The sequence below is a fragment of the Ornithorhynchus anatinus genome, chromosome 15 (genome assembly GCF_004115215.2).
Source record: "Ornithorhynchus anatinus isolate Pmale09 chromosome 15, mOrnAna1.pri.v4, whole genome shotgun sequence".
Lineage (NCBI taxonomy): Eukaryota > Metazoa > Chordata > Mammalia > Monotremata > Ornithorhynchidae > Ornithorhynchus > Ornithorhynchus anatinus.
Window position 1 is genome coordinate 3397400 of NC_041742.1, and position 14346 is coordinate 3411745.

The window sequence follows — 14346 nt, forward strand, 5'->3', positions numbered from 1 at the left end:
GAGACAAGACCCCTTTCTGCTATATCTCGCCCCAAACCCCACAACTTCTTGACACTTTTATGAATCCCTGCCTCAAGTTTGTTCCTGAATTACAAATGAAAGATTGGCACCTAGTACTAATAATGATATTTGCTATGGGCTTCCCAAGTGTTAAGCCGTGTACAAAGCACTGGGGAAGAGACAAATTAAAATAGACAATAATCCATTGTCATAAAAACTTTGTGGGTTTTAAAGATAAAATTACTCATCAGTTTTAGACAATCAAAACATAAATAACTGTGCCAAGCAGGGGCAAATCCTAGATCAAAGTATTGTCAAATGGGTTCAGATCAACTCCTCAAACCACCCAACCCTCTATTATCCACCCTCCTCATAAGGACAGGAGGGGTTGCCAGAAGGGCCCCTAACCCAGAGGAACAAAATCTCTAGTCCACAATAATGGGGCAGAAGAGTTGGGCCTCACATGGCCTCTCCTCCAACATTCCTGATGTTTTCCAGATAGTAAAAGTACATCCCAACTGGCATCCATATCACAATCTACCACCAAACATGGGAATTTTACTAAATTGAACTCAGTGAGTCATAGACTGGTGTCCACTCATTTCCAGCTGAGACCCTCTGGCCACATCTCAATGAGTTCAGCCCAGCAATATCAATGGTATTTATTGAGCACATTCTGTATCTAGAGCACTGTAATAAGCACTTGGGAGAATACAATGCAACAGAGTAGTCAGATAAGATCCCCGCCCAAGAGGAGCTTGCACACAAGAAGGGGAGACAGACAAGAAAATAAATTACACGTGGATAGATACTTAAGTGTTGTGGGATGAAACAGAGCAATCCCCAAGGGTGCCTACTGGTGAATTTGCATACTTTGGAAATGTGTTTAGCCTATGTAAGTGACTCACTTGGAGAAGAAAGCTGGGGGCTGAAATTGAGAAATGGTTTTGGCCTGGTGGTTCATTCCTTGACAGCCCAGAAAAATGACCTCTAGTGCCAAGGGTACTTATATTAGAGTGAGATGAAAAAATAAGATCAGTTTCTTTTCACAAGGCTCATGGCTTGCTGCTGAAGACCAACACAAAGCAATCCTCGCTCCTTTTCTCTATTCATGCTAAGATCGCCTACGCTGGCATTATCTTTAGGCCTCTTTCAAATACTGGCTTCTGAAGCTGGAGGAAGGTTTTTAATGCAATCAAATCGAAATTTACAAGTCCAAAACAAAACTACTTTTCAAGACTGACAGTGTGTCCCACACACAGTTACGCTTTTAAAATATCAAATTCGAGAATGGGTTCAGGGTCCCCCAAAATCTACTGTTTTGAAATACTTCACTTCTATTAATTGTACAAGTGCGTGTTGGAGCGGAGATGAAAGGAGAGATCAAGGCAGCCAAGAGACTATTAAAGAATCAGTTTTCATTTTTTGAACTGGACCCAATATTGCTCTTCAGGCTTCATTCAAAAACAGTTCTAAAAAAAGGGTGATACTAGAAGCTGGAGAAAACTGCACTGAAGATTTACTGACAGTTTCAGGCCCAGAAAAATATTCCCTGAAACTCTTTTGCAGTCACTATTTTTTTTTCTTTCTCCCCTACCTCCTTTCTGTGGACTCAGCCTAGAGCATGTCTCTTGAGATTTTAGCAAAGAACCTTTCCATACTTCACTGATCTGCTTCGCTCTGCCACCTTCCCAAATCAGAACCTAAAACTGGGGGAAGCAACATACCTAAAAAGAGCCTTAACTCTCAAAAAGGAATGAAGTCCAAAAGAACCTAATACCACCACCCGGAAAAAGTTAAAACAGTTAGCCACCTTTCAGGCAACTATCCGGTCAAGGCATCAAAGGGCTTGAATGTCCCACTTAAAACAGGCAACAAGCTATCTTCTTCAGCCCTCCCTGCAGCTGCCAGGGTACAAATGCTTCCTCTTGTGGGTGGTCAGAGGATGGTGTGGGGACAGTATTTTGGGCTTTACCTACTAAAGCCTGGCATCTTCAGTGCTGGAGAGACTGAAAACTGCATGGCAAGCTCTTCTTTTGCCCTCCTTGCAGCTGGTTTCCTAAAACACTTCACTATCAAGCTACACCCAGAGAAGCAACATGCCCTAGTGGAAAGAGCAAGGGCCTGGAAGTCAGAAGGACCTGGGTTCTAATCCCAGCTCCGTCACTTGTCTTTTCTTTGACCAGGGTGTGGGGAGAGGCACCATATGCACCATATGAAATAACTTGTGCCTCCCTAAAAGAGGAAAAAAATGACAAGACACTTAAGTTAAAATCCTCCCTCTTCTGAGTATCAAGATTGGCTCATCTCACTTTCCAGCATTACTATGCTTCTATCTGCATGGGGATGGGACTGATGGGGTGGTCTGAAGAGGACAGCACTTGCCTGCTGTGACCTTGGGCAAGTCACTTAACTTTTCTGGGCCTCAGTTACCTCATCTGTTCAATGGGGATTAAGACTGTGAGCCCCAGGTGGGACAGGGACTGTGTCCAACCTGATTACCATTATTATTAAGTGCTATCGAGTCATTTCCGATTCATACTGATTCCATGGATATACTTTCTCCAGAATGTCCTGTCCTCTGGCATAATCCACAGCCTTTCTAATGGTTCTTCCATTATCGCTGTTATGGTCTCTATCCATCTAGCTGCTGGTCTGCCTCTTCCATGCTTTCCCTGGACTTTTCTTAGCATTAGTGTCTTCTCCAGAGAATTAGTCCTGATTATGTGTCCGAAATACGCAAATCTAAGTCGAATCATATGGCCTTCCAAAGATCACTTTGGTTTAATTTGCTCCAAAATCCTTGGGCCTTTGTTTTGTCAAGAAAACAAAGACCATGACAACTGCAAGTTTTAACACATTTGCAGTGGATGGAAAGAAGACTGAAATAGTTGACATTTTTCTTTCCTGGGATTGATAATAATAAAGGAACTAGTAACCAAAAAAATAAAGGCACATAGTAAGCGCTTAACAAATACCATAATAATTTATTATTATCATTATCCCCAGCAGCATCACCTGAAGAGAGGTTACATAGCTACTCTTGGATTGTTAGCTCCTGCACTGGCAGAAACTATCTAATTCCCTCCTCTCTATTCTTTCCCAGCACTTAGTACAGTGCTCTGCTCAAAGTAAGCACCTACTAAATAAATATTATTACTCCCACTCCTCTGTTCCCATAGCAGCCAGCCATGCTTAGGAGTAACTGCTGATGCAAGTCATTGCACCTGGCTCTTGAAAAGCAAGAGGTCACCTTCTAGTGCTCGGGGCTCTTTCCCGGACTAGAAAATGTCAGGTTCTTCAACAATGCTCCCATTAACTCTGAAGAATAAAGCTAAAATGTAGCTTCAGACAGACAATTCAACTGACAGGGAAACCTCTCCAGAAAATAAAGGGAGAAAAAAACCAAGAGAGAAACATACATTAAAAAACAAAACCAGACAGTCCTGCCCTAGTGGGATGATGAGATCCCTACCACATCTTTCCTTTGCCAAAGTCTTACATTTACAGAATTACACCTCATGTGTGAAAGCTCTCCAAATGAATGAGTTGGGCTAAATTTTCATTGTTGCTTCACTGTTTTCCCACTATCCACTGACATGGGTCTGAATTCTTATTTTGGGCCTGGAAGCTAACGGCATGCATGCAGTGGAGGGGTGGGGAAGGTGACTTCTTGGGGTGGGGCTGCCAAAGGAAAATAATCTCTAAATACATATTTTCTATGAGATTACATAAAATTTAGAAAAAACTAATGACACAAAATGGGGAGGGCAGATAATGACTGCCCAAAGTATCCGTTTTCATGGACTCTAATAAACCCGCAACCTCCAGCAGAAAGGCTGAACTGTAGTTATTGCCCAGGAAGTTGAATAACTCCTTCTGCTGCATGTGCAAAAACCAACAGGGAAATATGTGTTTACTTGCCTAGATGAGTAGTATCACCATGGCTGCCTCTGTGGTTTCTGGAGGAGTGGGAACAGCGACCACTGGGTGCTTTAGGGGGTCAATATTCCCAAGACCAGCAGTTGGGGGTGTGGCAGCGCCTTTGCACGGGACAGTCCAGGCAGGGGGCAAGGTTGGGAGGCAATAACAGGTTCTCGATCTGGGTCAGACACTTTGCTGGTGCTCCTGCAGTCTGGGGCTTTCCAAACCAAGGGAGAACACAAAACTGGAAATTCCTTGTAGGCAGAGATCATGTCTACCAACTCTATTGTAATGTGCTCTCCCGAGTGCTTAGTACAATGCCCTGCACACAGAAAGAGCTCAATAAAAAAGCAGGATGGCCTAATAGAAAGAGCACAGGCCTGGGGCTCAGAAGACCTGGGTTCTAATCCCAGCTTCTCCATTTGTCTGCTGTGTGACCTTGGGTAAGTCACTTCACTTCTCTGGGCCTCAGTTTGCTCATCTGTAAAATGGGAATTAAAACTGTAAGCCCCAGGTGGTACAGGGACTATGTCCAACCCAATCACCTACTCCGGTGGTCAGTATAGCACCTGGCACATAATAAGTGCTTAATATCGCATTTATTATCATGATTATAATTACGATAAATACTGCTGATTGACTGCGAGTCACTGGGCACCACTGATTAGGGAGTGAATTACATCTGGAAGAAGGCCTGGCCTGATTTCCAGGGAAGGCCCACCATGTGTGTGAGGAAACTTTGCTCATGTGCAACTGTCCCCAACTTCTGGGATTATAACTCCCAGCCATTCTGAGCATGTACAGCAGCACTTTCCAGAAATTAGTTACTGAGTTAAGTAGGTGGTTATTGCTTTCTTGGCACACGTGCAAATCACTGAGGTAAATATATCGATCAATTGAAACACCATCCTGTGCTATAAGGAGTGCATACTCTAACCTGGGGAAAGATACACAGAATGATAAGTGAGGCCCAAAACTCTGCTCTGTGAGGGACTGGAATTGGATCCACCCAGAGTTCCTACTCTTGATAACATGTTAGGGGCCAAGGGCCCTGCTAATTAAGGGCTCAAGACCTGTTCTACCTTTGAGACCCTCTTCCTTCTCTCTGTCACACCTACTGTTGCTACTTCACTCTCCTCCCTCCATCACTGATATCTCTGCCTCCTCCATCACCATCTCCTCTTTCTACACTTCTCCCATGTCTCCCCCATCCTAAAAAAAACCCGCTCTTGACCCCACTTCCCCTTCCAGTTATCACCCTATCTCCCTACTACCCTTCCTTTCCAAAATCCTAGAACGAGTTGTCTACAATCGCTGCTTAGAATTCCTTAACTCCCATTCTCTCCTGGACCCCCTCCAATCTGGCTTCCGTCCTCTCCACTCTACCGAGACTGCTCTGTCTAAGGTCACACATGACCTCCTCCTTGCCAAATCCAATGGCTCCTACTCCATTCTAATCCTCCTTGACCTCTCTGCTGCCTTTGAAACTGTCGAACATCCCCTCCTCCTCTATACCGTATCTCACCTTGGCTTCACGGACTCCGTCCTCTCCTGGTTCTCCTCTTATCTCTCTGGCCGATCATTCTCGGTCTCCTTCGCAGGCGCCTCCTCCCCCTCCCATCCTTAACTGTTAGAGTTCCTCAAAGGTCAGTTCTTGGCCCTCTTCTGTTCTCCATTTACACTCACTCCCTTGGTGAACTCATTCGCTCTCACGGCTTTGACTACCATCTCTATGCAGATGACACGCAGATCTACATCTCCGCCCCGTCCTCTCCCCCTCCCTCCTTCAGGCTCGCATCTCCTCCCGCCTCCAGGATGTCTCCACCTGGATGTCGGCCCGCCACCTAAAACTCAACATGAGCAAGACTGAGCTCCTCATCTTCCCTCCCAAGCCTGGTCCTCTCCCAGACTTCCCTAACACCGAGGATGGCACGACCATCCTTCCCGTCTCTCGGGCCCGCAATCTCGGTGTCATCCTTGACTCGTCTCTCTCGTTCACCCCACACATCCTATCCGTTACCGAGACCTGCCGGTTTCACCTCTACAATATCGCCAAGATCCGCCCTTTCCTCTCCACCCAGACGGCTACCTTACTGCTACGGGCTCTTGTTATATCCCGGCTAGACTACCGTGTCAGCCTTTTCTCTGATCTCCCTTCCTCCTCTCTCGCCCCGCGCCGGTCTATTCTTCACTCCGCTGCCCGGCTCATCTTCCTGCAGAAACGATCTGGGCGTGTCACTCCCCTTCTTAAACACCTCCAGTGGTTGCCTATCGACCTCCGCTCCAAACAAAAACTCCTCACTCTAGGCTTCAAGGCTCTTCATCACCTTGCCCCTTCCTACCTCTCCACCCTTCTCTCTTTCTACCACCCACCCCGCACGCTCCGCTCCTCTGCCGCCCACCTCCTCACCGTCCCTCGGTCTCGCCCATCCCGCCGTCGACCCCTGGGCCGCGTCCTCCCGCGGTCCCGGAACGCCCTCCCTCCTCACCTCCGCCAAACTAATTCTCTTCCCCTCTTCAAAACCCTACTTAAAACTCACCTTCTCCAAGAGGCCTTCCCAGACTGAGCTCCCCTTCTCCCTCTACTCCCTCTACCGCCCCCTTTGGCCTCTCCGCAGCTTAACCCTCTTTTCCCCCCATTTCCCTCTGCTCCTCCCCATCTCCCTTCCCATCCCCTCAGCACCGTACTCGTCCGCTCAACTGAATATATTTTCGTTACCCTATTTATTTTGTTAATGAAATGTACATCACCTCGATTCTATTTAGTTGCCATTGTTTTTACGAGATGTTCTTCCCCTTGACTCTATTTATTGCCATCGTTCTTGTCTGTCCATCTCCCCCCCAATTAGACCGTAAGCCCGTCAAACGGCAGGGACTGTCTCTATCTGTTGCCGACTTGTTCATCCCAAGCGCTTAGTACAGTGCTCTGCACATAGTAAGTGCTCAATAAATTCTATTGAATGAATGAATGAATACACTTCTTTCCAATCTCCCCTCCAATTCCACAATCGCCACCGCTGCTCTCTGCCCGCTTCCAGAAGAAGCCAGACTACCCCTGGCTCCGGCGAAGCCGGTGAAGAGCAGGCGCAAGAGCAGTGGTGTCACGATAGCGTGTCATCAGCCTGAGATGGGGCGATGCCAACCCCAACCCACACTCACTGACATAAAGATGAGGAGTAATGAGCTTAGGGCTCCTTACATGGGGATGAAATGATACTTCTTTCCCCACTCAGTTGGTTATATGTAATTGGCTGTTTGAGTCAGACAGCCGTGCATCAGGTTATTCAGCCGCTTTCACAGGCAAATTTCTCCATCGGCAACATCACGATAGCAATTAATAATTATGGAATTTGTTAAGCGCTTTCGAGGGGTGAGGCACTGTCCTAAGCACTGTGGCAGATACAACACAGTCCCTGTCCTGCATGGGGCTCACAGTCTAGGTAAGAGGGAGTAGGATTTAAACACTTTTACAGATGAGCAAACTGAGGCACAGGGACTTGCTCAAGGTCACACAGCAAGTGGAAGAGTTGGGAATAGAACCCATGTCCTCTGACCCCCAGGCCTGTGCTCTTTCCATTAGAACACACCAGTCATCTTTAAATACAAAAGACAATTATAATTATGAATCAGGTACCTGTATCACCCAGGATGGCGTAGTGGATAGAGCATGGGGCCTGGGAGTCAGAAGGTCAAGGGTTCTAATCCCAGCTTCATTAATTGTCTGCCGTGTGACCTTCCTTGGGCAAATCACTTCTTCCATGTGTCACAGTTACCACACCCGTAAAATGAGGACTGGGACTTTGAGCTCCATGGGAGACAGGGACTGTGTCCAACCTGATTTGTTTGGAACCACCCCAGCACTTAGCACAGTACCTGGCATTTAGTAAGCGCTTAACAAATACCACAGTTATTACTATTTCAAACCAAGTTCAAAGGGAAGAGAACACTTGGAATTTTATTGCAGCAAGGGTGGCTATTTTTGCACCCTGATGAAACCTTTCATGTGTTTCATCTATGTGGCAAATTTATTCAGGAGACTAATCTCCCTTTCCCAATCCCACAAGATTTGCGTTGAGAAAGCCTCTAAATTCACAGGAATTGGAAAATCTAGTCTTTCAAGACACGTCCTCTCTAGACCAGTAAAATTCATGGAACCAACTCTACAAGATGCATAAAGAATTTACTTCTTTAACTGACACAGGTAGAACAGGAGCTTAAGAGAAAGGCTTCTGAGCTCTGTCACCACTGATTTACTGGCTAATCCTGAGTAAATCATTCTTTGCGCTTCAGTGACTTCATCTGGAAAAAACAAGGGCACCTTGGGCCACCTGCCTACATCTCTGGGATAATAACAATTATGGTTCATATTAAGCCCTTACTATGGGCCAAGAACTGTTCTAAAGTGCTGGGATAGCTACAACTTCATCAGGTTGGACACAGGCCCTGTCTCACATAGGGCTCACACTCTTAATCCCCATTTTTCAGGTAACGTAACTGAGGCCCAGAGAAGTGAAGTGATTTGCCCAAGGTCACCCAGCAGACAAGTAGCGGAGCCTGAATTAGAACCCAAGTCCTTCTGACTCCCAGGCCCATGCTCTATCCACTAGGCCATGCTGAGAATGAAGCTCTGTTCAAAACCTGAGGTCTTTGGAGAAGAGTAGGACATGTCTGATCAGTACTTTACTTTTCTTTGCACCAGTCAACTATGCTACACAAGCATGCCATTCTTCACTTTTACTCAGCACCAACTGGGATGCTGCCAGTTTTACACACTTTTGTATTCAACTACAGCAAGGCTCGAAATCATAATGTGCTCCCTAATCCAAGAAAAAGCTCAATTAAAATACTCTTACCTTCAGTATTTCAGGCTCTTTGATATCCAGAGGTTCTGTTTTCCCACGTTTCATATTTTTATATAACCTGGGATATTTTCGAGCACTTGGTGGTGTAAAAAACCAAATTACACAAACTGCAGTCATAAATCCAAGGGCAACTCCCAGAAAGAGTCCACTCACATAGCTTGGAAGAGGGATTATAAAGTAGGCATAGACTAGCATTATAAATAAATACAGCGTCTTCATTGGTAAATTAGGCTGTGGCACACACCGGTCGTCTTCATCTTCACTCTCAAGAACGGCACCGTTTTCCTCACGCATCTGTGACTTGGAAGATGTATCTATGGGTTTATCCCCTCTGTTTTCCTCCTCAGTATCCAGATCAAAGTCCTCGGTGTACAGCTCACAAAATTCCTCATCCTCTTTGCTCGCCAAGGCGGACATCGAACATTTTTCAAGTGCCAGGGAAACCTTCAAATTCACATCCTTTGTGCTGCTTGAGTGAGAGGTTTCTTGAGCCAGATCCTCAGCGGGCTTCGTGGAGTCATTTTTACTGATGTTTGAGTCACTTCCATAACAGTCCCCTTCTGAATCACATTCCTCTTCTTTAATGCTGTAGTTGTTATTGCTTTCCAAATGGCCATTTAAGCTGGAAAGATTGGAGAGTTCCGAAGCACTTGAAGATAAGGCTTTTGGCCTGTGGCTGCTGCTTTCGTCTCCCATAATTTTGCTGAGGAGTTGGAAAGGTTCATATATGACTTCGGACAGGCGCCGTTTAGTGTCTTCTATTTTCGCCTCCATTTCGGGCACTTTAAAAAAGGAGCGAGGTTCCGAGGGAGATGTCAGCGGAGAGGAGGGAGCAGTTTTGGAATCTCCCCCCGTGTTGCGTGGCTGAGTGAACTGCTTGAACAAGTGCAAGTTCAGTTTGGAGTCGGGGGGCTTGTAGGCCACAGTGTCTGATTCTTGTTTGGAAGTGTCTGTGGACAGAGACTTCACTAGAGTCTTCATCAAGTGCCTGTGCCTCAGGGGTGACGGCGAGTCTTTTGGCTCTACATCTGTGGAGAAGGACTTGACAAGGCTCATGAAAGGTTTTGCACTGGAGAGGGTGGAGGAAGAGGCACTGGAGGAGAGGACAGGAGACTTGGAAGGCGAGGACAATGGGGAAGAAGAACTGGTCTTCTGCTCCGAGAGCGATGACACGCTGGGTGAGCTAGCTAGGGGAGCGAGGGGGGAAGATGCCTGCAAAAGAGCCGATGGCACCGTACTGAATACTTGGGCAGCTGGAGGAAAGGGCTCCAATGGCTCTACAGTGTCCCCGGTGACAGGTAAAATGGCAGGAGATGAAGCTAGGGACTTTGCTGCCAGATAAGGCAAGGTAGCGGGTCCTGCAAAGTCATGGCCACCATGTTCAAAATCAAGGTCTTCCTTTGCTTCGAGCCCAGTTACAATGCTTTGGTCGTCTACCTCCTCACTGGGGGACTCCCTAAACCCCTCCTCTTCCTCTTCCTCCTCCTTCCCGGAGGCCGAGAAGTGAATAGTGATGGTCTCTCGGGAAACGGACCGCTGGACCTGCACCTTGGGGGTTGTTGGCTTGGGCATGTCACCGGTTTTCTCTGCATGGCTACTGTTCAGACTTGTCATTGCCGTCCTCACCAGGCATCAGGCTCTGTTAAAAAAACAAAACAAAAAACAAAACCATGTCGGGAAAAACAAACAAAAATCAGAGCCAATTTCTCCAAAACAGACCCTGTCATTTTCAGATCTGCCTAACTGGGCTTTCTTTGTGAAGCCTGCTAATTACATTTTTCCTGAAGACAGCATTTTTTTACCCCCTTCAGTGGATAATTGGCATTTATCTGGAGAAAATTTAATCGTGAATAACGCTCATAGAGGCAAATCCTGAAACGTTTCTCTATGTTTCACATAATCCACTCACACCCACCCTTCCAAAGCTGTACGGTTGCTTTTCCATGCTTCCCCTCGTCCTTGAGGTTCCCGAAAATAATCATTCAGGGGAGTGCACATTGTTGCTCCCTTATGATGGGAACCACCAAAGATTAACTCCACCTGAAAAGAAACACTAAAATCCAGGAACTGGAAGGGAATCAAGACAGCCACAAAGTCTATGACTATTGTCCCATTTACCCACATACTGATGGGTTTTATGTCTTCACTTGGCAGACAATCATCTCGTGGTCAAACTAGTTCAGTGACCAATGTTTTAAATGAACCAACCTGCAGATTTTAACTGGTGCATTTAGAAGAAGGTTAATTTTCAGTAAGAGCAAGGAGAACTAAACAAAGTAAATCATTTTAATAGCAAACGAGGAAGTGAATTTTTTTTTGAAAACTATACTGATCAAATTTTAGCTCATGTGCACAGACTTTAGATGTCTTCAAGGGATAACTGGGACAATAAACAAAATTTTAATTGGTTTTCCTATAAATCGGGACTTAGATTGGTGGGTAACAACCTGCAACTGCACATTAAAGAAACCCCCTCTGGAGCATGTGGTGGGAGTTGATCATTGACACAAACATGTGCAAACATGCATTATGCAGTACACTGTGCTAAAAACTGCACTAAAATGAAAGCCTAGACCATGCAAGGAAGATGTGCCTTAAAAGTACCCGCCAAAACCACAATTTCCAGAGATGACGATTCCATAACTTCTAAAGGTTTAAACTTCACAGTCAGAAAGTTTTAATATCCAGCCAATTCACACTGCAATTTATTCACCCTTGCTTGGGCCTTCCTGACAAGGGCAAACAGTAACCATTTTCCTTATCAAAGTCCTTCAGGTATACCGCATCAGTTAAACCCCTACCCACGTGTTGTTAGTAAAATGGTGGAGCAAAGATGACTGTGAGGGGAGAGAGGGTTTAACCGATATAATATTTCTGAGGAAGATTAAAATAACAATGGAATTTATTAAGCGCTTACTCCATGCCAAAGCACTGTGCTGAGTACTGAGATACAAACAAATGATCAGATAGGAAACAGTCCCTGAGTGTGTCTGTTATTTTGTTTTACTGTACTCTCCCAAGCTCTTAGTGCAGTGCTCTGCACACAAAAAGCGCTCAGTAAATACAAGTGATTGATCCCACCCAGGGCTTGCCATCTAAGAAGTAAGAAAAGCAGATATCTTGTCCCCATTTTGCAAAAGAGGGAACTGCAAGTCAGAGGGCTGAAAGTGACTTGCCCAAAGTGACTTGGCTGGATGGGACAGAACTGGGATTAGAACTAAGGTTTCCTGACTTCCAGACCCATTTGCTTTCCATTAGGCCCCAAAACACTAATTTATTTACCCTTTCCTCATATGCTATTTTCCTTCTCCTTTAATCATTTGTCTTGCTCTCCTCCAAACCCTCTTTTTTATGGCATTTGTCCAGTTTCTCCTCAACATTTTAAAAACACACTGGCCAAAACAGACTTCAAAATTTGAATTAGAGTCTGCCAATACATAATATAATGGAAATATTTCCCAGTTTTCCATACTTCTGGGAAAACATCCCAGAATCAGGTTGGGAGTTTTAATCCTGGCACCCATGAAACAGAGAAGAGAATTGCCAATTTTACAGCACCTCTCAAAACAACTTATGTTCCAGGGTCATAATTACACCTTTGAAAAATTTCTCAGTGAAATAGAACATAATACTTTGAGCCGCTTACAATACCAACAATAACCAATTATATTCAGAGTACACTGTATATCAGTCTCAACCTGATTAAAGTTCTCCAATTATCCATTTGTGCTTCAGTAGATCCTAAAATGCTGATTCACACATCAAAAACTCACTGAATCTTGACCAATTAGTTATGCATGTTTCTTGGTCCTTCCACTCCTCTCAAGGACAGCTGCAACAAGCTACCAGTCTTTAGATGCTCAGCGTTGGAGCCAAAGCTATTGCACCTTCCCTTTCTTTCAAGATTATCAGTTCTGAATACCACTTTCCTTCACCCTACCCAATCAAAAACCTACTAGATCCCCTTAATTCCCACATCAGTTCAGGGAACAATTTTCTAAGCAAAGAAATAGTCCCATTCCTCTCCACCCCAGAAAAAAGGAAATGAGGGTAGAATGCAGGGATATGACACCAAAAAAGCAAGGGAAACATATGCTGTTAGACTGACTCAGCTTTAAGCCTAACCTTTCTCGACAAAAAAACAGTTTTCATTAGTGAGCAAAGTTCCCAGGAATATTTGTAATTCAGCAGCAAAATTATCTCTCCAGAGGTTCCCTCCACCAGCAAAATCAAATGCAATAACTGTGTTTTATTTTTTCCCCATTAAGAGTACAGTTATTTTATCCCATAACCCATTAAGAATAATCAATAAGAAAACATACTGTTTTCCATGGCACTCCTTACAGTACATGAAAAGCACTACATGAATACAATCACCACAGAACTAGTTGGCTGAAAAGATCAGGTACTGAAATTCTAAGTAGCATAAAAGGCGATAGGGGCAGAGAATATACACCAATTACGGCTTGATAAAAAAAAAAAAAACTAGGTCAAACCTCAAAGTCTCAGTCCCCAGTGGACAGGATTCCAAAGCAGTAGTTCTAGAATGAATTTTAAGAAGTAGAGAATTCTAAGTGTGACAATGCTATGGAAGCTGTCCAGAGCTCACGTGCCCAGTTACGGGGGTGGGAGGGAGAGAAGGGGAGTTGGTGGGGGGGAATGATGAGTCTATAACCTTTTAAGTATTGCATGCTAAAAATATTTCAGCTTACAAAGAGTTTATCAGACACAAAGTTTTCCTTGAATGTTAAGTATTGATGCATTTGATGGCAGTGAGCATAATCTAATTTTTGATCTGAATTAACCTCTGCCCTAATTTATTTATATAATCTGATTTCTACCACCTTACCTCATGCTGTAACAATGGGAGGACTGATTCTCCCTTTCTAGGCAACCACAAAGATTCCTGTTTTCTCTCCTGGTAGTAATACTGAACATAGCAGCAGGACAGCAGAGTGTCAAATTCAAGTTCTTTCTCTGCTTCCTTCTACGTCTTACTCCTTGCCCATCCTTCCACCCACCACCCATCACATTCATGCAAAGAATACATCCGCTTCAGCAGATCTCCTGTATCACCTACTTGCCACAGGGAATGGACATGTCCTAAGTATATAGCATGTGTTAAATTGAGAAGCAACATGGCCTAGTGGATAGAGCACAGGCCTGGGAATCAGAAGGTCATGGGTTCTAATGCCAGCTCTGTCATGTCGACTTTGTGGCCTTGGGCAAGTCACTTCACTTCTCTGGGCCTCAGCTCCCTCATCTGTAAAGTGGGGATTAAATCCATGAGCCCGATGTGGGACAGAGACTGCGTCTAACCCGATTTGCTTGTATTCCCCCCCAGTGCTTAGTACAGTGCTTGGTACACAGTAAGTGCTTAACAAATACTGCAATTATTATTATTAGAGAGTTATATCTAGATGGCATTAGTAATTGAGTTCGCCAGAACTGTCCCAAGGGCTACTTACTGAATTTGTGTTCAGGGTTAACACAGCAACTGCAACCTATAAGGAATCTCCTCCTCTTCCCCACAAAAGCACCTACCCATGCTGACTATTCT

At 44.9% G+C, this 14346-nt stretch overlaps 1 protein-coding gene across 7 annotated transcripts in view; it reads right to left on the reverse strand.

Annotated features, from left to right (window-relative positions):
• TEX2 (testis expressed 2) overlaps positions 1-14346 on the reverse strand; it is an 86842-nt gene that overhangs the window by 31126 nt on the left and 41370 nt on the right. For 5 of the 7 annotated variants that reach the window (XM_007668081.4, XM_029079932.2, XM_029079930.2 and 2 more), the window contains one exon: positions 8778-10425. In XM_007668081.4, coding sequence (XP_007666271.2) covers positions 8778-10400 — 1623 coding nt within the window. In that variant the 5' untranslated portion in view covers positions 10401-10425. Of the gene's footprint in view, positions 1-8777; positions 10426-13108; positions 13199-13282; positions 13332-14346 lie in introns of those variants that run through there. The other 2 variants (XM_039914195.1, XM_029079931.2) reach the window with 2 other exon arrangements.